At 36.0% G+C, this 26671-nt stretch overlaps 1 protein-coding gene across 1 annotated transcript; it reads left to right on the top strand.

Moving 5' to 3' along the window:
* Positions 1-18576: 18576 nt before the first annotated feature.
* On the top strand, positions 18577-19149 carry LOC108468328 (uncharacterized). Its single transcript, XM_017769218.1, has one exon. It carries the CDS (start codon positions 18577-18579, stop codon positions 19147-19149), a length of 573 nt encoding a protein of 190 aa, XP_017624707.1.
* Positions 19150-26671: the final 7522 nt, after the last annotated feature.

The following is a 26671-nucleotide window of genomic DNA, read 5'->3' as shown; positions in this document are numbered from 1 at the left end:
TTTGATAAACTATCGTGCACGCTTGAGGAGTGCATAAACTGTGCAGTATCATTCTTGAGAGATTCGGCCTACCAGTGGTGGAACACTCTCGTGTCTGTGGTACCAAGAGAGAGGGTAACTAGGAATTCTTCCAGGAAGAGTTCCTAAAGAAGTATATTAGCCAAAGATTTGTAGACCAGAAAAGGAAGGAATTTCTAGAGTTGAAGCAAAGTAGTAAGACTGTGACGGAGTATAAACGTGAATTTGTGAAACTCAGCAAGTATGCGTGTAACAGCCCGATTTAGACCCTAATCGGAATGGTGGTTTCAGGACCATGAATCCGAGTCAGAAAAATATTTAAAATTATTTTCTGTGTTTATTTTGTGTGAATTTATATCTGTGAAATTTTAGTGATTTAATTTTGTCGTTTAGGCGTCCGATTAAATAAAAGGACTTAATCATGTAAATTGAAAATTTGATAGTTTAAAATAAAAGGGCCAAATAGTTAATGGTTTTCTAAGTTGGTGTATTTATAATGTAATTATTCCTTTAACATGTGGCTTGTACGGTAATGGACATAGGTTATATAACTTTATTATTATTTCATTAAGGTTAATTAGGTAAATTAATAATAAGTTAACATATGTTATTATATTATAAAATAATAAGCCATATTCATGTTATTTTCTTCATCCTTGCACCGAAACTAAAACAAAGAAAAAGAAAGAAAACAAAGTAGGGTTCGGCCTTGTTCAAGCTAGATTAGGGTAAGTGTTCAGCTTGATTTTTGATAATTTTTACGTTTTTGAGATCGTTGCTTTGAGTACTACAAAACCCATGCTTGAATTTTTTATTTTAATGAATATTTTGAGTTGTGCCATTGTTGATAGGTTGTGATTTTTGTTGTTTGATGATGAAAAATGAAAGATATGTTTTAGATTAACATATTTCGTATTGGAGTTTTTGATGATTTTGAGTAATTAGGACTAAATTGCAAAAATAATAATTTGAGGAACTAAAATGTGAAATAAATTGAATATATGGACTTGTTTGAGAGTGGGTAAAATTCGGCCCAACATAAGTATAGAGAAATTTGGTGTATTTTGTGTTTTGTGCAATAGGGACTAAATTGTAAAAATTGTAAATGTCAGGGGCAAAATGGTAATTTGTGTATTCATGTGTCTTTGGACTAAATTGAATGAAAATATGTTTGAATGAGCTTAATTTGAATATGTTTAGATCAAGGACGAAAGAAATCGAATTTGGACCAGGGAAAATCAAAAGTTATCGACTAGTCGATTCGTACCGGTTTTTCGTTGTCCGAGGTAAGTTTATAAGAAAATTGATGTGTTTATTTGGAACTTAAATGTTATATTTATATTCAGTTATGAATTGTTAGAATTTAAATATACTATGGCCGAACATGATTAAATTTGGCTACTACACTTTCGAGTTCGATTCGACTGAGTTACGATGTCCGAAAGCCCCATATGAACCTTAGGAATAGTTAGGATACATATGTCATGACATAGGATTCCGATATATGTGTGTGAGTAAGACCATGGCATCGATATGTGGTTCCGATATGTGTTTACAAGTAAGACCCTATCTGGGACAGTGGCATCAATTTGTGGCTACATGTAAGACCATGTCTAGGTCGTTGGCATTGTAGGATTTATGTGATTATCCAAGTGTCCTATCCAATTCCGAATGGTTCATCGTGCAAAGGTAAATCGTGATCGAATGGGTAAAATGGGCTAAAAGGCCAGGTATGATTTAGGTTGTTAGCTATCGATAATAAGGTATGTATGTGACTTGATAGTTGATAAATTATATGTGATGTAAGGTTGAATATACACATGAATTAAATAAGTGTATTCGACTTTGAACAAATGGTAAGTATATTATGGAATTAATTTTTGGTTATGTATATATAAGTGATCATTAATAATCGGCCTTATAAGAGTTATATGTACATAATATTAAATTACGGTTCTTGGACTTATATAATTGAGTAAGTGTATGTTGATTATATTATGACATTTTGGCTTTTGAAAATTGAGTAGTGGTTTTATGACTTAACTTTTGAATATTCGGCTAAGGTAATAAATATATATGGTTGGTATATTATTATTGAAGATATACGTTGAGAGTAAGCTTGTTAATGATATTGAAATTTGGTTAAGTTAAGTTAATGATATTATCGACTTGTTTATTTGCTTATGACTTACTAAGCTTAAGTAGCTTACTGTATGTATATTTGTCTTTATTTTATAGATTTGGAGTCAAGCTACAAGCTCAGGGACTGTCAGCCAAGTTCATTACACTATCTACTATTTTTGTACCTTTTTAGCTAAGCTTAAATTATGGCATGTATTGTCTAGAAAATAAATTGAAAAGTGCTGATTTTGGTTATGTATTAAAAGCCATGTGAAAATGGCTTGCTATTTATGTTGGGATTTGATTTTATGTGTGCTTAGTTATAATGTTCATGATTTTGGTTTGATATATGCGTTTATGCTTGATTATGATTTGATTCGTGTTAAGTATTTTGTATAATGAAAATGGTTTTATTTTTTTTTAGGCTTAAATTCGGTTGGGTTGAATTATGGCTTAAGTCTTTTGATAAATATGTTGCATGTTATGATCATTTAAAATTTTGTGTTATTTTGAATGTGTAATTAAGTATATTCAGCTTGTAAAGGTGCTTTGTGGTTCGATCATAAGTCTTTGATTGATGTTAATTATGCTAAGATTGCCATGTGTTTGTTAAGCAAAAACTATGACATATGCTTGCAATAAATTGATACCCATTATAAATTTATACTAGAACATGCATATATGTGATATTTGGCCACATTGTTTTAGTTAAATTTTATTTATAATTTACTTGTGTATAAGGTGATTATACTATGGCTGTTATGTGTATATGTGAATATGCTTGTGGCTGTATTTATAAATTTGTAAGTTGCTTATAAGTTTGCAAATAGGTACAAGTGATCCATGATAGCCGAATAGGCTAGATTAATGAAGTGTAGAGTATTTCATTTAATTATCATGATAATTTAGACATATTGGGCCTTAGATTAATGTAAGAAGTTTGGTAAGGACAAGAATATGTGTGCTTAGGTATTCAGCTTTGACATATTGATAAGCTTTTATATGACTATATATATACTTATACTTTCACCTTTAGTTGATATATATTTGTGCATGGTAGTGTAATTCGCTTGGTAATTATGAATTATTAATTATGTATAAATGAAATTAAAGTAGCAAAGTGGACATAGAATTAAAAAGATTTATTTATAACCGAATGTTTGTTTCTAAAGCATGCTAATAATTATGACAAATAATTTACCCATAATCTAGCTTATTAATGTCGCATAGTCTATATGAATGAAAGGAGTTAGTAATGAAATTTAGTTTAATGGATAATTAACTTGTGAATATGCATGACTTGCTTAAGTATATAAAAAACAAAAAAAGTCATATATTCTGTATGGATATTATTGATTATTTACAAGCTCTTATATGCAATGAATTCTTTTAATATTTATATATTTTGGATTAAGTTTTACTTAAGCTATGTGGAGATTGATAATAAATTTATGATAAGATATTAGATTGAATCCTAAGCATTGATGTAATTTAAAACTTAAATTAATGTGGAAATTTTCAGAATCATGCATTCGTTTAGTAATGTCTTGTAACCCCATTCCGGCGACGGATACGGGTTAGGGGTGTTACAATGCACGAGAGTGCATATCCATTGAAGCTATCATGTGTAAAAGGTTTGAGGATGGTCTAAATGAGGATATCCGAGTATTTGTTGGCACTTTAGAGCTAAGAGAATTTGTGGTGCTCGTTGAGAGAGCATGCAAGGCAGAAGAATTGGTTAAAGAGAGGAGAAAGGCGGCTATTGAGTCGCGGGATTCAATAAAAAGAAAGATGGGGAAATCGCATCAGTCCTCATCTAAGAAGTTTAAGGAATTCTCCACCCGGTCGAATGCTTCGGTGGGGTTTTCGAATAGAAACAAGAACTAGTAGAACACGACTTCTAGATTCCAGACTACTTCTGTCACGAGCGTCGGTAGTGCTCGACCGAATAGGCCACAATGTTCGCAATGTGGTAGGTGTCACTTCGGCGAGTGCCGAGGGAATGAAAGGGGCTATTTTAAGTGTGGATCATTAGAGCATTTCATCCAAGACTGTCCTAAAATGGAAGAAGGAGAGAGAAAGCAAGAAGCGAAGGCAAGTAGTGCTCCATTGAGGGGTAGACCACAAAAAAACTCTAGAAGTGGGGCTACTAGCAGAGGTGTGCCAAGAGATGTTGCAGTGAGGTCCGAGAGCAAAGCAGCTACAAGGACTTATGCTATTCGTGCCCGTGAAGAGGCAGAGTCTCCCAACGTGATTACCGTTACCTTTTCTATTCATGATATATCTGTCGCTGCTTTAATTGATCCGGGGTCTACCCACTCCTATATTTGTATGGAACAAATATCCCGTATGAACATGTTAGTAGAGCCCAAAAAATTTGTGATAAAAGTGTCCAACCCCTTAGGTAGATATGTGCTAGTAGACCATGTGTGTAGAAATTGTCCTTTGACAATTAGGGGCCATTGTTTTCCGGCTAACTTGATGTTATTGTCGTTTAATGAATTTGATGTAATCCTTAGGATGGATTGGTTGACTTCTCATGATGTTGTAGTGGACTGTGGGAGAAAAGTTATTGAGTTGAAATGTGAAAATAGGAATATTCTTCGAGTTGGACCAGATGAGTCAGATGATTTGCCTGTAATAGTATCGTCTTTGACCACTGAGAAATATTTGAGAAAATGATATGAGGCTTATCTTGCTTTTGTGCTAAATACTCAAGTTTCTAAATCGAAGATTGAATTGGTACCAGTGGTTTGTGAGTTTACAGATATGTTTCCGGAGGAATTACCCAGATTACCTCTAGTGAGGGAAGTTGAGTTTGGAATCGAGTTGGTCCCCGGTACGGCTCCCATCTCGATTGTTCCGTATAAGATGGCTCCTACGAAGTTAAAGGAGTTGAAAGCTCAACTACAAGAGTTAACTGACAAAGGCTTTGCAAGACCGAGCTTTTCCCCGTGGGATGCTCTGGTGCTTTTTGTGAAAAAGAAAGATGGGTCGATGAGGTTATGCATCGACTATAGATAGCTCAATAAGGTAACAGTGAAGAACAAGTATCCTTTACCAAGGATCGATGACCTGTTTGATCAGCTAAAGGGAGCCACTGTATTTTCCAAGATTGACCTGAGGTCAGGATGCTACTAGTTAAGGGTGAAAGAGCAAGATGTACCGAAGACTGCGTTTCGGACAAGATACGAGCATTATGAGTTCCTTGTCATGCCCTTGGGTTTGACTAATGCCCCTGCGGTGTTTATAGATTTGGTGAACCACATTTTTTGACCGTATTCGGATAAGTTCGTGGTGGTCTTTATCGACAACATACTGATTTACTCGCGTGATGAGAGTGAGCACTCGAAGCACTTGAGAACTGTATTATAGACCCTGAGAGACAAACAATTGTACGCAAAGTTTAGTAAGAGCGAATTTTGGCTTAAGGAGGTTGGATTTCTTAGATGCTTTGTGTCGGGTGACAGGATTAGAGTTGACCCAAGCAAAATCTCGGCTATTGTTGAATGGAAATTGCTGAAAAATGTGACAGAGGTCCGAAGCTTTTTGGGTTTAGCCGGATACTATAGAAGGTTTGTTCAAGGGTTTTCTATGATCTCTACTCCAATGAAGAGGCTATTACAGAAGGATGTTAAATTCGAATGGTCAGAAAAGTGCCAACAAAGTTTCGAGAAATTAAAGGTTTTGTTGGTCGAAGCCCCAGTGTTAGTGCAACCGGAGTTGGGTAAGGAATTTGTGATATTTAGTGACGCCTCCTTGAATAGTTTGGGGTGCATGCTTATGTAAGAGAGTAAGGTCATATCTTACGCTTTGAGACAATTAAAGCCACACGAGAGAAATTTCCCGACCCACAACTTGGAACTAGTAGCTATAGTGTTCGTATTAAAGATTTGGATACACCATTTGTATGGTGACAAATGCCGAGTATTCACCGATCACAAGAGCCTTAAGTACTTGATAACTCAAAAGGAGTTAAATTTGCGGCAACGATGATGGTTAGAGGTAATAAAGGATTACGATTTGGTGATTGACTATCACCCGGGCAAGGCGAACGTGTTTGTTGATGCCTTAAGTAGAAAATCGTTATTTGCGTTGAGAGCAATGAATGCCCAACTGACTTTATTAGATGATGGTTCGATTCTAATGGAGTTGAAAACTAAGCCGATATTTCTGCAGGAAATCCGTGAGGCTCAGAATAATAACACAGATTTGCAAACCAAGAGAGCCCAATGTGAGACGGGGCCCGAATCAGACTTTCGAATTGGTACCGACGGGCGTTTGATGTTTAAGGATAGAGTTTGTGTACCCAAAGACAGTGAGCTTATTCAGAAGATTCTACGAGAGGCACATAGTGGTTGTTTGTTCGTCCATCCGGGTAGTGTAAAAATGTTCAACAATTTGAAGAAAATGTATTGATGGTCGGAAATGAAAAGAGATATTTCAGAGTTCGTTTCCAACTGTCTTGTGTGTCAGCAAGTGAAGGCTGAACACCAACTACCTTCGGGTCTACTTCAGCCTATAACGGTTCCAGAGTGAAAGTGAGATCGAATTACCATGGATTTTGTGACGGGTTTTTCGGTAACCCCAACGAAAAAGGATATTGCTTGGGTTGTTGTGGATAGGCTATCAAAGTCGGCACATTTTATACCAGTGCATTCCGACTATTCCCTTGAGAGATTGGCTGAATTGTACGTTTCTGAGATTGTGAGACTATACGGAGTGCCCTCGTCTATTGTTTCAGATAGGGACCCGAGATTTACCTCAAAGTTTTAGAAAAAGTTACAAGAGGTATTCGGAACAAAGTTGAGTTTTAACACAACATTTCACCCACAAACCAACGGCCAATCGAAAAGAGTGATTCAGATTTTAGAAGACATGTTGCAGTATTGTGTTCTCGAGTTTCAAGGCAGTTGGGAAAGGTACTTGCCATTGGTTGAATTAGCCTACAACAACAGTTATCAGACAAGTTTGAAAATGGCGCCTTATGAGGCTTTGTATGGACGAAAGTGTAGAACGACTTTATATTGGACTGAGCTGAGAGAAAATTAGATTCATGGGGTCGATTTGGTCAAAAAGACCTAAGAGAAAGTTAAAGTGATTCGTGACTACTTAAAGGCTGCGTCGGATAGAAAAAAATCCTACGCAGATTTGAAACATAAGGTAATTGAGTTTCAAGTCGGCGATAAGGTATTTTTGAAAGTATCCCCGTGGAGGAAAGTACTCAAATTTGGTAGAAGAGGCAAATTGAGTCCTCGTTTTATAGGACCTTATGAGATTACCAATAGAGTAGGACCAGTTGCCTATCAATTGGCTTTGCCACCAGAGTTGGAAAAGATTCATTACGTGTTTCATGTATCCATGTTACGCCGATATAGATCTGACCCTTCGCATGTGATTGCGCCAGCAGAGGTTGAGATTCTTCCAGACATGACTTATGGCGAAGAGCCGGTCAAGATATTGGCTCGGGAAGTCAAACAATTAAGAAATAAGAGTATTGCACTCGTGAAAGTTTGTGGCATAGACATGGAGTCGAGGAAGCCACATGGGAACTCGAAAAGACTATGAGAGATCAATACCCAAATTTATTCGCCGGTAAGATTTTCGGGGACGAAAATCTCTAAAGGGGAGAAATGTAACAACCCAATGTTGGGCCTAGTCAGAATAATGGTCTCGGGACCACAAATTCGGGGTCGAATAAATTATTTTATTTTTTATTTTGGAGTTATTGCATGTTTGTATTAGTGTATGAAAATTTTGGTGAGTTAATTTTGACATTTGAGAGCTCAATTGGGAAAAATGATAGTGTGATTCTCCTGTGCGATTCTAGCCAATTGAGCTTCTAATGATCTACAAAAAAAAAACAAGGAAAACAATTATGTAAGCACTAATGCTTAGTAAGCTCGTATAAAAAAAACCTTAACTTACCGAACATTTTAGGTTATCCAACTAAACTTAATTTCATTATGTCATAAACCAACTCTCATTTCCTATATACAACACCTCACAAGGTTAGTTAGTGTAACATTGCATATATAATTCAAATCAAAACATGACATAAAACATATCTAGCATTTCACTTTTATAATTCATCACTCATATATATATATATACTAAATCATTTTTTCCTTTCATTTACACATTTCATCATAACCCATATCATTACTCAAAAATCATAATTCATTTCGTGTAATCATATACCTTTTAAAGTTTTATTTACCTGTTGAACCAAATGAAACAACCTCAAATACTCGGAAAATACTAATTCTCTAAACACACCACAAACATAACTAGGTAAATTATTTATAGACATATGAAGCATATATTTACACCAAGGCATTACTATTCATTATCAAACTATACTAATCAAAACATTTACCTCATATGATTCAATATACACAATGACTCAAATCAAAGCAATCCATGCTTTCATACCTATACATACATACATATATATATATATATCCAAACAATTCATTATACATAATTTCAAATCATGGAATGATTTTACATTTAATCATAAAGTTTCATGGCCCGTTGAACTATAACAATTTGACTCGGATACTCAAATTTTTGTCAACATATACCAGAGAGCATTGAAATGCTAATAGAGGCACCGAAGTGCAAATAGAGGCACTAAAGTGCACTCCCATACACGCGTGTGTACTAACCCTATTGGCATGTCAATCGTATCCCAACCGTTTACTACGTTCAACTGGGCATTATAATTTAATTCACAATATTGATAAATCAAACATTCAGAGGCACTTCTTATTTTCATACTCATACCATAAGCCCTTTATATTCATTTTAATTTTCTACAACCACAAAATTCATCAGTTCCGAATATTCATTTACCATTTGTACTCAATCGCAATATTTAATAATTTCTAGGTAAATAATGAAATTTCACATTAAATACAATTATCCATCAAAAATTAATACAAATATAAAGAAATATTCATATACACATACTTACACTATGAACTTACCTATTATATACCAACGGTTGACTAGTAGGGACTATTCCGTAATTTTTACTTTTCCTCGGTTATCTTCCGTACAAATCAAATATTGATCTATAATAATTAAATTCAATCTCATCAAATCAATTACACATCCCAACTCAATTTTATGCATATGACCCTTAAGTTTTCATTATTTGCACATTTTCCTTAAACTTTTACATTTCATAAAATTTAGACTCTAAACTCAAAATTCTAAATTTAAAAAAATTTCTCAAACACTATTCTAGCCGAATATTTGACTATAGTAGAACAGTCCATATTTCTTAAAAATTCACTAAAACTTCATGTCAATTTTAACATTTCATCAAATTAGTCTTTTAACTAAAATTATCAAAAATCACTTTACAAAATAGTCTTAATCAACAACCAATACTTCAAATTCATCATTTGACATCAAGAACAACCAAGATTCATCAATCGAAAAATCTAAAATCTTTAACAATTTCAAAAACGGAGGTACGGGTTAGCTAGACCTAGTTGTAACAATCTAAAAAACGTAAAAACTACAAGAAATAATTGAGAAAGCCACTTACATGCAAAGGTTTATGCTTGACCAAATGTCAAGCTTCAACAATGGTATCTTTCCTCACTCAATTATGATCAAAATCCCCAATTAGTAAGATGATGTTATTTTTGTTTTATTTTACTTAAGTTTAAATTATTAAATTACCATTTTGTCCTTTGATTAAACTTTTAATTAAACCAAAACACAACCCCATTTTAGTCCCCTAACTTGTCATATGGTATAATTATATTATAAAACCTTCCACCTTTATTAAATAATCAATTTAAACTAGTAATTCAATAACCATTCGGTTTTACATTTATTATAATTTAGTCCTTTTAATTAATTAACTATTTAAACATTAAATTTTCTTAACCAAATTTTAATATGACCTTAACAACACTCCTTAAATATTTAATAAAATATTTACAGGCTCGATTTATAGAAACGAGGTCCTGATACCTCCTTTTTTAAAACCACTTAACCTCAGGGATATATTACTTAAACCTAATTATTCATTCAAATAACATAAATTATCAATTAAAATTTATTATAACCTATATTTTACTCATAAATATTAAGTAATGATATTTAAGAATTCGCTCATCAGATTTGTGGCCCAAAACTGCTGTTTCAGACACCACTAAAAACGGGTTGTTACAAGGACTTGAGAGAAGCTAATTTTATTCTAGGAATTCGAAACCTAAGGGATTGAAAGAAAAAAGTGATGGAGAATTGTCTCAGGCTTCATACATAGACAAGATATTCGAGCATTATTCAATGACCAATTCAAATAAGGGAATTCATCGCTCTTTAGAGGACTGTTCTAAGACAGCGGAAGAAAGAAAGAACATGAAAAAGGTTCCTTATGCTTTGGCAGCAGGAAGTCTCATGTATGCTATGCTATGCACACACCTAAATATCTATTTTGCAGTGGGGTTTGTGAGTCGATATTATACGAATCCAAGACGAAGACACTAGCAAGTAATTAACCATATACTTAAGTATTTACGAAGAATGAAGGATTATATGCTTGTGCATTCTGGAGGAGATCTCACTTGCATTCTGGAGGAGATTCACTCCTATAAGATATATTGAATCTGACTTCCAAACATGTTACGATTTAAGGAAAATAAGGTAAGGCTATGTTTTTGTCTTAGGCGATAGGTCTATTGTATGAATAAATGTAAAACAGGGTTTGCATTACTAACTTCACTGTGAAGGGCCAAATATGAGGTATGGAATAGATATGACACTATAACAGTATGGATATAGCTAAACCCAAATAAACCACATAAGGACAAAACACATAATGGAGATAGTAGTGTTAGATAGAATGGTAGGCATAGTCAAAGATCGTATATGAGGACAAACCTCAAGATTTGTTTAGCCAAGACTCTTATAACTAAAGAGCTCTTTAGGAAACATATGGAGTGGCACAAAAATGCAAGATATGACTCATCTACTTCACTAGGACAAGTGGAAGACTGTTGGATTGGGTGCCCTAAGTGCAGTATTTCCGTCAATAAACACTTGTAATTTTTATGAACAGATTGGTTAATAAAATAAATTCATTAATTAATTTAATATACTTTGTATAAATTTTCCTAAAATGGTTTTTGTACGTAAAGAAAAATGGAAGTAAATATTTCTTATTGGTTGTTTAATATTTAACTAATACTAAGCAATATTACGTGGTCAGATTGTGATACAAAAAGACAACTTGTATTAGTATACGAACCTAAGTATGTCCTTAGTCTAATCGAAAATGAGAAAACTGATTGAAAGACTAATATGTCATCTATCAAGTCTAATTTGGGATATGCATTTTCTTGGGAATTGGATTGGATGACTCCCAGAAGATAAAGACGTAGATGTGACTAACTGGATTGACAATACATCTAACAAGACCCAAGCAGAATAGATCTTGAATCCGTTTTTAGATTTATCCACTTGTGACATTCATAGTGTGACATACCTAAATCCTGAGTGGATGACAGATTATGTATGTATGACTCGTACACTTTAATGTCAATAAAAGCTTGAGTTCGAATAGATAAGGAACCGAAAACTGATGCGTTGGGTGTACGACTTCTGCAGCACGTAGAATCATTCACAACAATGGAATTCATGGCCTGAGACATGGGTAAATGTTCTCCTCTCATTAGCATTACATGGTTGATGAAAAGTAAACACGGTCATAGCTCTTTTGTCTTTGTGATGAATGACTTAATTACTATTCTAAAGTAATTGACTTTTCATGAAAGAAGATGTAATAGTTACCATGAGATAAAACAGGATCATATTGGAAGAACATATATTATCCCAAAGAGATCAAAGATATCCTATGAGGGTAAGACATTTATGAAAATTTCATTGGATGAGCATTTATTAATTACTTTTGTAATGGTATGTTGTTAGGGAGAGCTCAATCACGATACCAAATCGTGTTAGATTACATTATAGAGTACTAAGTCAAAAGGCCCAAAAAGTACTCGTAATTGGACCCAATGTAACGCCCCAAAATTTTTAAATTTGATTCTGTTAAAATGCGACACATAAATACCTATATTTGCTTCAGTGGTTAAGTATTCTGGGTGTGTTTGGGAGGTCCAAAGTTCAAGCTCTAGCTTGGGAAAATTTTGGTATTTTTTATGAATAAAGCCTTAACTGGGTTCAATAGGCCTGTTTTCGATTCCCTGCTTCGACTTTATTTTTGTGAGGTTGCGGGGAAGAGTTTGAGTGGGATTAGGGATCTAAGTAGTGGGTAGTTAGTGCAGGGAATTAAGGAGAAAAAGATTAGGGGTTATCAATTTCAGTCAGGACTGATTTCTTTTCTCAAAATTCGGCCTTTCACCCTTGTTTTCTCTATCGCTACCATTTTTCCCTCTTCTCAATCCCTCCTCTTGCTGCCGATTTTTATCTCTAATCTTGCATACAATCATTTTCTTTTTGTGGTTAATTTTTTGCAACTCATTGTTCGATCTTCTCGTTGTGTTGGTAAGTACGATTAGGATATTATTAATGTTGTGGATTGGTGTATCATTACTAACTGGGTCGATTGGTGTATAGGGGATATTCAAAGGACGGGAAATCTCTAATTAATGTTTTAGGGTGCGCAAAACTAGATTGATCGACTGAAGGTAACGTTTTTGTGACTATTAACGTTTGGTCATCTCGATCATTTTTTCATTTAAGTATCATTTGTAGTGACTAAATTGTGGAATACTGATCAATGATAAGTATTGGAATGCTCGAGGGTGTCTTAGCTACAAATCTACACTAGGTTTGTACCCGAAAATGCAAAAAATAAGATTCGGTGAAACGCCAAAAAGTATTCTATCGACGCGTGTGGTAGGCTGTGTGACGGAACACGGGTGTGTGGTTGACAAACTAGAACGTGCACGTGTGACACGAGCACACAATACAGCCGTGTGATTGCCGAAAAGGCCGTGTGCGAGACACTAGCCCAATCATTTGAGTCGTGTGGGCTATACCGATGTGTAGGCCCACACAAGTGAGCCATACGAGCGTGTAGAATTCTGGGCATCGTGCGATCCACACAACCAAGGTCAATTTGGGTCGTATGGGCTACACGGTCGTATAGGCCCACACGGACAGGCCACATAGGCGTGTGAGCCCAATTTTTTGAAATAATTCGTAAGGTTGCATAGATTGCCCAAGACGTCTGTGACCTACCGTAGGGTCGGTAAGCATTATTTAGACCCTTGATTCTGTGATCTAACTATGAGATATATGTATTAAGCATGTTACTCTTAGTATGTGTATCTGACTGATTGTATGATCTGTTAAGTTGCATTTATGTTGTATTGCATTGGGGATTGGGTTGATGATATTTCGGAGGAAGTGTCTGAAAGGCTTAAAGCTTGTTATCTTGTAGCTCAGCTGTATTATTCTGTTTATGTGTCGCATTTCAGTACAGTATGGTGTGTAAGGTTGGGTGGGTTAATTATATCCTCACATGGTGTGTAGGGCTGGACAGAGATGATGTGTAGAGACTAGTCGGTAGGATTATAATATTCTAATCTCCATTCTGTGTCTGATTGGGCTAAGGTCCTTTTGTATATATATCTAATTCTATATTTGAATGGGCTAAGGCCCAAATTGATTCTGTGATAGGCTCCGGCCCCAAACTGTATTCTGATGTACATTGGTATGCATGTTTATCTATGGGGATTACACACTGAGTTTTTGAGAACTCACCCCTTTTCTATTTTATTTGTTTAGGTAATCCTCAGCATTAGACAGATCGGAGCAGCGGAGGACTCAGTGGTGGCCACACGATTTTCTTTTCACTTAGACTATTTTTTGTTTACTTATGATTTAATTTTTATTTGGGGAAAATTTGAAGTAATTATGGCCATTACGGATTTTTGCTTAATTTGGGATTTTGCAATGTTTTACGGTTTTCACTGCTAGTGGTAGGAAAAATCGAGTTTTCAAAAGGATCAAACGTTTTACTAAACTCCCACGTATATGAAAATTTTTCTAAAGCTTTTGCAAAGTATGTCATTTGGAATATGGTTAATGGTTTGAAAATGAATGACATGATTTAGAAATTGTCATAAGATAATAAAAAGTTATGTAACCAGATAAAGAGTTCTTTTTTCTTGCATCGTTTCGTTTTCAAAGGCACTATCATGTGACATCGCTAGATTCGGCCATAACATCTAGGCCGGGTTTGAGGTGTTACATTTAGTAATATCAGAGCCAGGTTACAAAACTCAGCTGCGAATTTGAGTTTTAAAGATTAGTTTTAAAGAAATAATTTATAAACAACTGTAAATATTTTCGGAATAAGTATGTAGTACTCCGAATCTTCAACACCGATCCTGTAAGTTCTTAAACTCTGTTTAGAATTGTCTAAAAGTACAATTAGAATGTACTGAAACTACTTTAGGTAGTATATTACACTGAAAACACTCTAGTAGTGTAAACTGAAAACTGTAGTGAGCGCGATAACATACTCTGAACGTTCTGATACTGTTCTGCATAAAATATTTGTTAATAAATATTGGGACTGTAACTAATGCATAAAACCGTAGAGGGGCTCAAATTGGGTCTCATCATCTGGAAATCTGCCTAATTTGGATACCAGCGAGACGCTGATTTCACCTGCTATAGAGACTAGATCTCATGATCGCACGGCCAGGGACGACGCATTGTCTTAGGCTATTCTGAGGATATTATAAAGGGTTGTTAAGCCCAACACCGAATCTGAGAGTCGTGGGTCAGTTACGGAACAACTCCAATCCAACGAAGCTGAGTTATTCAGAGGTGTCACTGGAGTCGCCCCTAATGTGGTCGAGTATTGGATAGAGTCCACAGAGAGAATTATGGACGACCTGGATTTTACTATTGAGCAGAAGCTTAAAAAAGCTGTATCTCTGCTTCGTGATGAGGCGTACTAGTGGTGGTTGATGGTTAAGGAGGGCACCCAGCCCGATCGACTGACATGGGATCTCTTTAAGACGACCTTTTAGGGCAAGTACGTGGGGGCTAGTTATATCAACGCTAAGAGGCGAGAATTCCTTAATATCACTTAGGAAGATCGTTCAGTGGCTGAGCATGAGGCCGAGTTCCTAAGGTTGAACCGTTATACACGAGGCATGGTGGCGACCGAGTATGAGCGCTGTTTCCGGTTTGAAGATGGTCTTAGGGACAGTTTACGAGTTCTGATAGCTTTGCAGAGGGAGCATGACTTTTCTGCTCTAGTTGAGAAGGTAAAGATCACCGAAGAATTAAAGTGCACTGAGCGCCAAAACTAGGACAAAGGAAAGAATAAGAGGGATTTGGAGCCCTCAAATTCTGGTATGAGGCCTAAGAAAAATGCTAGATCTGATGGGCCAGTGAGAGTTGGGCCTCCTACTATATCTACTGGGGTAGCACTTTATGGACACTGTGGTAGACGCCATCCGAGTGAGTGTTGGAGGATTACCGGGGCATGTTTAAGATGTGGGTCGACTGAGCACCGTGTTCGAGATTGTCCATTAAAGACCGATCAGATGCAAGCTACGGGTACTAGTGCTACGCAACCACCGAAGGCAGTTCAACAGCCACATAGGGGTCGAGGTTAGACCAGGGGTGGTAGCGGTATAGGCCAAGTTCAGAGAGCACCGGTTAGAGGTGCTGGGCATACAGAAGCGAGGTAGCTTGCACTGGTTTATGCTGCTCATCACCGTGAGGACTGAGATGCTCTGAACTTCATTACAAGTACGTTTTTAATATTTGAAGTACCTTATTTGGCATTGATAGACATAGGCTCTACAAACTCATATGTAGCTAGTCCCGTGTTTAAAACCTTGGGGATTCCGGTTGAGAGTACTTCTAGTAAGGTAACTGTAGTGAGTCAATTGGGGCAGTCTATCGAGTGAGTAAACTGTTTAGAGACATTCCGCTAGAGGTCCAAGGGACAGTATTTCTGGCTGATCTAATGGAGCTTCCGTTTGGGAAGTTTGATCTAATTTTAGGAATGGACTGGTTGGTTTAACATCAGGTGAGTCTGGATTGTGCGACGAAAAGGGTTGTCTTGAGGACCGAGGAAGACAGTGAGGTAGTGGTGATTGGAGAACGACATGACTACTTGACTAATGTGATCTCAACTTTGGTAGCAGAAAACTTGGTTCAAAAAGAATTTTAGGCATTCTTGGCCTACATCAGTGTTTCTGATTCTGGGGACTCTTCGGTTAAGAACACAGAACCGTGAGGGACTTTCCAGATGTATTTCCTGAGGAACTATCAGGGTTGCCTCCGAGTTGTGAGGTAAATTTTAAGATTGAGTTGATTCCTGGTACAGCTCCGGTGCCTATTGCCCCTTACCGAATGGCACCGAAGGAGCTTACAAAGCTTAAGGCTTAGATTTAAGAATTGTTAGACCGTGGGTTCATTCATCCAGTGTGTCTCCGTGGGGAGCACCTATTCTATTTGTGAAAAAGAAAGATGGGACAATGAGGATGTGTATCGACTGCCGTTAGTTGAACAAGTTAACGATCAAGAATAAGTACCAACTTTCGAGAATAGATGATTTATTTGACCTGTTCAGAGAGACTTCTATGTTTTAGGAGGTTGATGTATATAAGACAACATTTAAGACTCGATATGGACAATACGAGTTCCTAGTTATGCCTTTTGGTTTGACTAATGCACCGGTGGCATTTATGGACTTGATGAACTGAGTATTTCAGCCCTACCTGGATCAGTTTGTAGTGGTGCTCATCGATGATATCTTGGTGTATTCTACGTCTAAAGACGAGCATGATGAACATCTTAGAATGGTACTATAGACTCTTTAGGAGAAATAGTTGTATGTGAAGTTCAGTAAGTGTGAGTTCTGGCTCTGAGAAGTAGCATTTTTGGGTCATGTGGTTTCTGCTGAGGGGATTCATGTTGATCCTCGTAAGATTAAAGCTGTATTGGATTGGAAACAGTAGAAGAATGTGTCTGAAATCCGTAGCTTTCTGAGTCTGGCAGGGTATTATCGATGCTTCGTAGAAGGGTTCTCCTTGATTGCAGCTCCGATGACTAAGCTTCTGCGTAAGGGAGTTCCTTTCGTTTAGACTGGTGTATAGAAGGAGAACTTTAATAAGCTCAAAGCTGTTCTAACACATGCTCCTATTCTGATACAGCCTGAGCCTGGCAAAGACTTCGTGGTATACAGTGATGCGTCGCATGTGGGTCTGGGTTACGTTCTGATGTAGGACAATAAGGTGGTTGCTTATGCGTCTCGTCAGCTCAAGAAGCATGAGGCTAATTATTTGACGCACGATTTGGAGTTGGCAGCAGTAGTCTTCGCTTTGAAAATTTGGAGGCACTTTTTATACGGTGAGAATGTACTATCTACACTGATCATAAGAGCCTCAAATATCTCTTCACCCAAAAGGAGTTGAATCTTAAGCAGCGTAGATGGGTTGAGCTGTTTAAGGATTATGACTACACCATCGAGTATCATCCTGGTAAGGCCAACGTGGTGGCCGTTGTGTTAAGCCGTAGGGCTATGACCGATCTGAGAGCGATGCTCGCTCGACTTAGTTTATTCGACGATGAGAGTCTATTGGCAGAACTTCAAGTGAAAATGACATGGATTGATCAGATCAGAGATAAACAGTTTGGGGATAAGTCACTTAAGTTACGTTTCCGTCAGGTTGAAAGTGGTGTTACTACGAATTTTAGGATTAATAAGAATGGGGTCTTGTGTTTTCGTGATCCAATTTGTATACTGAATGATGAGGATTTGAGACTGTCGATTCTGAGGGAGGCGCATAGTAGCCCTTATGCTATGCATCTCGGCGGGAATAAAATGTACCGAGATCTGCGAGAGTTGTACTGGTGGCCAGGGTTGAAGCTTGTAGTTACTAACTTCATTGCTCGTTGTTTGACTTGTCAACAGGTTAAGGCTGAGCATGGTTACCTTTAGGTTTGCTGCAGCCAGTAAAGATGCTGTTATGGAAATAGAAGCAAGTAACGATGAACTTCGTTAGTGGGTTGCCTCTAACACCCACTAAGAAGGATTATGTCTGGGTCATCATGGATCGATTGACCAAATCTACTCACTTCATCCCAATTAGGATAAACTTTTCTCTATAAAAGTTGGCTAAACTCTACATTTCTGAAATAGTGAGACTCCATAGGGTACCTGTCTCGATCATCTCTGATAGGGATCCTCGTTTCACGTCTCGGTTCTAGAAGAAACTGCATGAGGCTCTGGGTTCAATATTAGACCTCAATACTGCTTTCCATCCTTAGACAGATGGTCAGTCGGAGAGGGTGATTCAGATACTGGAGGATATGTTGAGGAGCTGTGTGATTGACTTTCGAGGTACTTGGGAGGACTATATGCCATTAGCCGAGTTTGCCTATAATAACAGCTTCCAGTCTAGCATCTAGATGGCACATTACAAGGCACGATATGGTCTTAAGTGTCGCACTCCCTTATGTTGGACTAAGTTGGGTGAACGACGGGTTTTAGGTCCAAAGTTAGTCTCTGAGACTGATAAGAAGGATCAACTAATTAGGGATTGTCTGAAAGTAGCTTCTAACAGAGAAAAGTCTTATGCCGATCTCAAGAACTTTGTGTTTCTGAAGGTCTCGCCATGGAAGAACGTTTTGAGGTTCGGTCACAAGGGCAAGTTGAGCCTTAGGTTTATTGGGCCGTACCGTATACTGAAGCGACTGGGACCAGTTGCATATCGGTTGGAACTACCTTCAGAGTTGGATTGCATTCATGATGTTTTTCATGTTTTAATGTTGAGACGCTTCTGCTCTGATCCCACGCATATTGTTTCAGTAAAGGACATTGAGGTTAGACCAGATCTGACGTTTGAGGAGGAGCCGGTCCAGATTCTGGATCGTGACATTAAAGTTCTGCAAAGAAAGTCTATCCCCTTAGTGAAAGTGCTGTGGTGGAATCATAGCACTGAGGAAGCCACTTGGGAGCCGGAGGACTCGATGCATCAGTAGTATCCTTACCTTTTATATATAGGTAAAATTTAAGGACAAAATTTTCTTTTAGGGGGTAGAGTTGTAACACCCCAAAATTTTTAGATTTGATTCTGTTAAAATGTGACACACAAATATCTGTATCTGCTTCAGTGGTTAAGTGTTCTGGGTGTGTTTGGGAGGTCCCAAGTTCAAGCTCTAGCTTGGGCAAATTTTGGTATTTTTTATGAATAAAGCCTTAACTAGGTTCAATAGGCTTATATTCTATAATTTGTTAAAGCATATAAGAATAGGCCTGCTGGTCTGGTGGTTAAGTAAAGTGTTGGATTGTTGGAGGTCTTGTGTTCGATTCCCTGCTTCGGCTTTATTTTTGTGCAGTTGCGGGGAAGAGTTTGAGTGGGATTAGGGATCTGAGAAGTGGGTAGTTAGTAGAGGGAATTAAGGAGAAAAAGATTGGGGGTTATCAGTTTCAGTCAGGACTGATTTCTTTTCTCAAAATTCGGCCTTTCACCCTTGATTTCTCTAGTTTTACTGCTGTTTTTCCCTCTTCTCAATCCCTCCTCTTGCTACCAATTTTTATCTCTAATCCCTCGTACAATTGTTTTCTTTTTGTGGTTAAGTTTTTGCAACTCATTGTTCGATCTTCTCATCGTGTTGGTAAGCACGATTAGGATATTATTAATGCTATGGAATACTAATCAATGATAGGTACTGGAATGCTCGGGGGTGTCTTAGCTACAAACCTATACCATGTGTATACCCGGAAATGCAGAAAACGAGATTTGGCGAAAAGCTAAAAACTATCCTGTCGACGCCACACGGGCGTGTGGTCACCCGTGTAGTAGTTGTGTGATGGAACACGAGCGTGTGGTCGATGAACTAGGTCGTACGCACATGACACGGGCGTACGATGTGGCCGTGTGATAGCCGAAGAAGCCATATACGAGATACGAGCCCAATCATTTGGGTCGTGTGGGCCACACTAGTATGTGGAATTATGGGCCAGGCCGGGTGATCCACATGACCAAGGCCAATTTGGGCCGTGTGGGCCACACGGATGTGCTGGCCTACACAGGCAGGCCACATGGGCCTGTGAGCCCACTTTTCTAAAATAATCCGTAAGGTTACACAAGTCCAAGTTGACTGTGACCTACCGTAGGTTCGATAAGCATTACTTAGACCCCTAATTCTGTTATCTGACTATAAGATGTATGTATTAAGAATGTTACTCTTAGCATGTGTATCTGACCGATTGTATGATCTGTTAAGTTGCATTATAGTATGTCATATTGGTATGTTGTATTGCATCGGGGATTGGGTTAATGATATTTCGGAGGAAGTGTCGAAAGGCTTAAAGCCTGTTATCTAGCAGCTCAGCTACATTATTCAGTTTATGTGTCGCATTTTGGTACAGTATCGTATGTAGGGTTGGGTGGGTTAATTATATCCCCACATGGTGTGTAGGGCTGGACAGAGATGGTGTGTAGAGGCTCTAGGTAGGATTCTGATATTCTGATCTGCATTCCGTGTCTGATTGGGCTAAGGCCCAAATTGATTCTGTGATGGGCTCCAGCCCTAGACTATAATCTGATGTATACTGGTATGCATGTTTATCTATGGGGATTATACACTGAGTTTGCAAAATCTCATCCCTTTTTCTGTTTTATCTGTTCAGGTAATCCCCAATATTAGACGGATCAGAGCAGCAGAGGACTCAGCGGTAGCCACATGGTTTTCTTTTCACTTGGACTGTTTTCTATTTACTTATAATTTAATTTTTATTTGGGGAAAATTTGATGTAATTAAGGCCATTATGGATTTTTGCTTAATTTGGGATTTTGTAATGTTTTTACGGTTTTCAGTGTTAGTGGTAGGAAAACTCGGGTTTTCAAAAGGATCAAACGTTTTACTAAACTCCCACATATACGGAAATGGCTCTAAAGCTTCCGCAAAGTATGTCATTTTGGAATATGGTTAACAATTTGGAAATGAATGAAACGATTTAGGAATTGACATAAGATAATGAAAAGTTGTGTAACAGGAGAAAGAGTTCTTTTTTTTTTGCATCGTTACGTTTTCAAAAGCCCTATCATGTGACATCGCCAGATTCAGCCATAACGTTCAGGCCGGGTTTGGGATGTGAGAGAGGCCATAAACCCTATATAATATGAAGAGGGCGACAACCTTAGTAACAATACTAAGGTGTGTCATCCACCCCTCTCCTACTCTAAGTAGGAAGTTATTTTTCTATTTGAAATAAACAATTACAATTTAACAAGGGTTCTACCTTCTCTTTTTATGAATAGATGGCATCGATAGGGCATAATACATAACTCTGAGAGATTGTTACTCTATCGAAAAATAGAGAGAATTTATTCTCAACTATTAAATATATTTTCTAAAATAACAATTTTATCAGCTTCTATTAAATAATAGAGAATTTTCGTTTTCACCCAAAATAAAAGAGAGAAAACTTTTTCTAGTTTTGTGTTTCAATTTAATTGGTTTGAATCCACAGTCGAAGCAATTCGTTGTATAAGAATAGCAAAGAAAATCGATTGGTTCAAAGTCAAGAACAAAAAAAGTCTACTAAGCTGAAAACACATGTATGAATTTGATTAGGGTTTATTGACATAAATATCACAAACTGGGTCGAATTTCAAAATTTAAATTTTTCGTTATGCAAGAAAATCCTTTTCAAACTAGATTTTTTCCAACAGGCATGTCATAGGATAGGTAGAGTACAGGTTACTTTGACTAAGCATTGATGAGGCAATAGGTGCCAAATCACTTCGGTTATATCGAAGACTGTAGGGCGCAACTCATATACTTCAGAATTGTCAGATGAGGCACTAAGTACCAAACTAGTGTGTTTGGTTGGATCAGTGTATCTATCTGAGTTCGAGTCAGGTTAATAGGGAATTCAACGTAAGATATATAATGGTATATAAAACAAATTGAGATGGTATATGATTTGTACATCAGATTTATAATTTCATATGAAAAGCATGATATATTTATAATGTTCAATTGTTTATATATGTAACGATACATTTGTGAAATGGTATGTTATTGGAAATGTTATTATATGGCATTTTGTTAGGTGTTATAATTTATTTATGTTGTGCTTAGTTGTTCGATTATAGAAATATCATTGAGTTTATATTCAGCATACAGTTTTGTTTTCGTGCGCAGGTTAGGTACTTATGGAATTATCAAGTGTCAATTTCAACATCAATCTCAGAATCCCAATCTCAAATTTTTTGGTTAATTTCTTTTGTTGAATATAGGGCATGTACCTAAGGAAGTTTTTGCTATTTTGTTAATGGTTCGGAATATTTATTTGGAAGATGTTATATGTATAAAGTAGTTATATGTATGCTAATATGTCACACCTGGATATCTTTATGAACTTTACTTTAGAAGAACTTTGGGACTAAATTAAACTCATGAAAGTTGACGAATTTTACCTAGAATTTTGGGAAAATTTGTGGCTTACGAGTAAATAGTTGGATTTCAATTTTAGTTTAGCTAGAATAGAACCGACAGGTTCCATAGTTGAAGACAAAATGACTAAGGATACACAGTTGTATTAAGTAGTGAAGACCATGCCAATGGAGTATATATATATAGGTGTATGGAGACAGAATTCTTCTCAATTCTCTTTACCAATTTTCCTCTTTGATTACTCCGAAGAAGAAGAGGATGTAGCTGAAGGAAGCTCTGTATGTTGCAACTGTCGTGTGAATTAAAGTCTGAGAGTAGAGAAATTTGGGAAATTGTAAGCTTTCTTACCCCTCTATCCTCGTGGATTAAAGAAAAAAGTAGAGTAAAGAATTTCAAAGATTTTATATAATCTAAGATTTTGGGTTTATAAGGACTTACCACTTTTAGTTTAACCAAACGGGTTGTCATGTTTATCTACCAGGATGAATGAGGCTCTGACATTAGACAAGTTAAGCTGATGAAGATAAGGGATTTAGGTGAGTCTTTGTACCTGTTTTTGGGGTGTTAGAATGATGTTATGTTGCTTGCATGAATAATAATGGATATATATTAAGTTAGCTTGAATTTTATGATGTGTATGATGGATGGAAGAGTAGGTTGTGTTTATATAAAAATTGTTTGATCTTTTGCTAGTTGTTTGTTGTTTGTTTTATGGCTGTTGATTAATGATTAATTAATCAACGTAGTGTATGTGAAATAATAAGTTGAGTGACTGTATAAGTTGAGTGACTGTGCTTATGTGTTCATGAAACTTGGAGTTTGGAAGGAGAAGTAGTGACGGGTTAGATGAAGTTAGGATTGGGCAAATGGTTGGAAAAAAAGAGTTTCTGTTAGATGCAATCTGGTGTTGCTGGGTGCAAACCATGATTTATGAAGTTCTAGGCCTTACAGAGAAGACACTATAGTGTTCGGGTACCACATGTCTAATGGAGCATCTCAAATGAATGGGTTGAAAGAGTGGGTACTATGGTGCTACATTGTGGGCATTAGTTCTCCAAAGAAGTGAGGGTATTGAATTTTGGTAAATACCGCAGTTACGATAATTAGTTGGGTAAACGCCAAATGCCGCCAGCCAGAAGTAGTGAATACAAGTATTTGGGATGTGGAATAATGAGAGATGGGAAAGGGGTGAAACGCTTGAGGGAACATGGTCAAGACCAAACCATAGTCTAAGTCCACTGGTAAACAGCTCAAAGTGCATAAGGCATGGGCCTTGTCAACTAAGTTCGTGAACTCTCATATGAAATTCATGGAGTTAATTCTAAGCCTGAAATCTTAATTTCTTAAGATTATGCAGTCTTACACGCATTTCATGTACATATCTCACTAAGTTCTCCCAAACTTATAAATTTGTTACTTGAATGTAAGTTAGATAAAGACTCGAAAAAATTAAGAGGGACCAAGCCAGACTCTGCCAAAGTTATGTGAGCGTGATAGTTGTTCATGTATATAGAGGGGCACCTGCAGAGGCCACGGCTCAGGGTTAGAGTTGATTGAACTTGTATTAAGGCATAATGTAAACTTCTAAATAACAGTTAGATCATTAATGGTGTCAGGTTGTATGAAATTGAAACAAATATGATGAGCGTATAGATGTTAAAAAGTAATTTGATGGCTTAATTTGTATAAGTATGTATTCAAATCAAAATTTATAATGTGTTAAAGTATTCAAATTATTGTGGCATCTGATACCTAGTTTTGGCGATCGGGTTGGGTAAAGGGTGTTACATAATATGTAAATATGGTATGAATAGTTGAGGCCTAATTGGAAATGGTAAGTTTTGATATAGGTAAGTTTGATGAGATGTGATAGAATGTTAGTTAAGTAAAGTGGTATGAAATTGTGGCAAAGTGGTTATGTTTTGATTGTGGTATAGGTGATGGTTGATGTTATGACTAATGTGTGTATATATAACTTAATGTTTGGATATGATATGCTCTATTTATATGCAATTAGAAATGTTATGTATCATAATCATTGATATATTGATAGTCATTGAAAGCCATTTAAATAGAGGACTAGGAACAAAAAGGGTATGTTTGGATATGAAATTTTTTGGTAGGATCTTAATTCTTGGTGGTGTTTGGATATGAATTTGATATGTATTTGGTATGTATTTGGTATGTTTGTAATACCCTGAAAATTTTTACAGTAAGATATTATCCTTGATATAGTAAAATAAGGAAATAAAGTGACAAAAAGGGAAATTTTGAGTTATGTCAATATTGAGAAGTATATTATGATATATTAATTCAAGAAAGGACTAAATTGTAAAAGTGAGAAAAGTTTTGTTGCACAAGAGTAAATATTCATAATTTGAGGGGTTAAAGTGTAAATATGAAAAAGTTGAAGGACCAATAGTGTAAATAATTTAATAGTAGAATGATCTAGAAACTAAGGAAAATGGATGAATTAGGACCAAATTGAATAGATGAAGAACTATGAGGGACTAAATTGCAATTTTACCAAATTAAATGATGACTCAAGGATGGAATTTTAAAAGATAATGAAGGGCAAAATGGTCAATTGGAAGAGAGAGAAATCTAGAAAGTAAAAATGATGCTAGAGATATTTTGATATTTTATAATTATTTAATTAGATAAATATTATTTTATTAATACTTTAATAAGATATTTTATTATCATTTTATTAGTATATAAAGAAAGAAAGATGAGAAATTCTCATCCATATTTTCCCATGCACTAACGTGAGAGAAAGAGAGGAAGAAAGAAAGTTTTGCTTTCTTTACAATTTGGTCCTTTTACCAAAAATTCACCATTTTCACCCAAAAATCAAATGAATTTCCATAGCTACCAAGAGACAAAAATGTTAAGGAGAGCATGGGGAGTTAGAATATCAAGTTGGATTCAAGAAATAGAAGCTGGAGGAGAGAGAAAATCAAGTTAAAGATTAGTATCAATAGAACAAGGTAAGTATATCAAGATTTCAATATGTTTTAAGTCATTATTATTGACAAAACATGGAAATAATGTTATAGTAGAGTTTTCTTACATAAGGTCCTATGTTTTTGATATGTTAGTGAAGAGAAAATAAGAGAAAGTGATGAGAAATGGTGTAGAAAAAGAAAATAAGGGTGTTATAACATGGTAATTAATAGCTTGCACAAAAACAGTTTGGACAACAGCAGTAGACTAAGTTTGAAAAATCACCATAAATTGTAGAAATCTAATTAGAAGATGAAAAAAATATGGAATTAAAGCTTATTGAGTATAGTTTCTCATAGAGATATATTGTAAGCAATGGATTTGTAAATTTTTAGATATAATGAATTTTGTGAGACAAGGTCGAATGAATTGGGTTCCCTATTCGACTTTGAAAAATCATAAAAATTTAATAAAAATAATTAGGGCTTAAATTTATATTTATAAAATCCTGAATGAGTTTATTTTTAATAGAAACAAACAATTTGAATCCTGTATGAGGAGATAATTAATTTTTGGTGAAGAGGGTCGAACTATCGATGACAGTGAGTAGCAGGTAACTTTAAAGAATAAAATGTACTTATTGGCTAAACCAAAAATTCTGAAATTTTTACGGTAATAATATATATGAGTCTATATTAATGGAAAATTATCTGATATTAATTTTGAGTTCTATAGTTCCAGATATAAATAATTTAGTGACTATGATGCAGATAGACAGCTTGAATATTCATAAAAGTAAATAATAAAAATTATGGATAATGTTACTTACAAGTGTGTTATCTACATTAAGGATGTGGAATGGAGAGGAGGAGGAGGAGGAAAAATATGTATGAATATTCATCTAGCATGGCTAATTTGCATATTTTAGGCTCAAGGACTAAATTAAATAAAAGTAAAACTTTATGGGCAATTTTGTAAACATGTCAGAAATGACCAAATTGCATGAAATAGATTATTTTATTATTTAAATTACAAAATTGAATGAAATTATTAATTTAGTTCAAGATCGGGGGAAAACATGTTTTAGGGATTAAATTAAAAAGTGTTGAAATTATGAAAAATTCTGATATTTTATAGAATTCATGGATTG

This window comes from Gossypium arboreum, chromosome 8 (assembly GCF_025698485.1).
Source record: "Gossypium arboreum isolate Shixiya-1 chromosome 8, ASM2569848v2, whole genome shotgun sequence".
Taxonomy (NCBI): Eukaryota; Viridiplantae; Streptophyta; class Magnoliopsida; order Malvales; family Malvaceae; genus Gossypium; species Gossypium arboreum.
The sequence above is the reverse complement of the archived record's forward strand: the minus strand, read 5'-3'. Positions and strand labels throughout refer to the sequence as shown.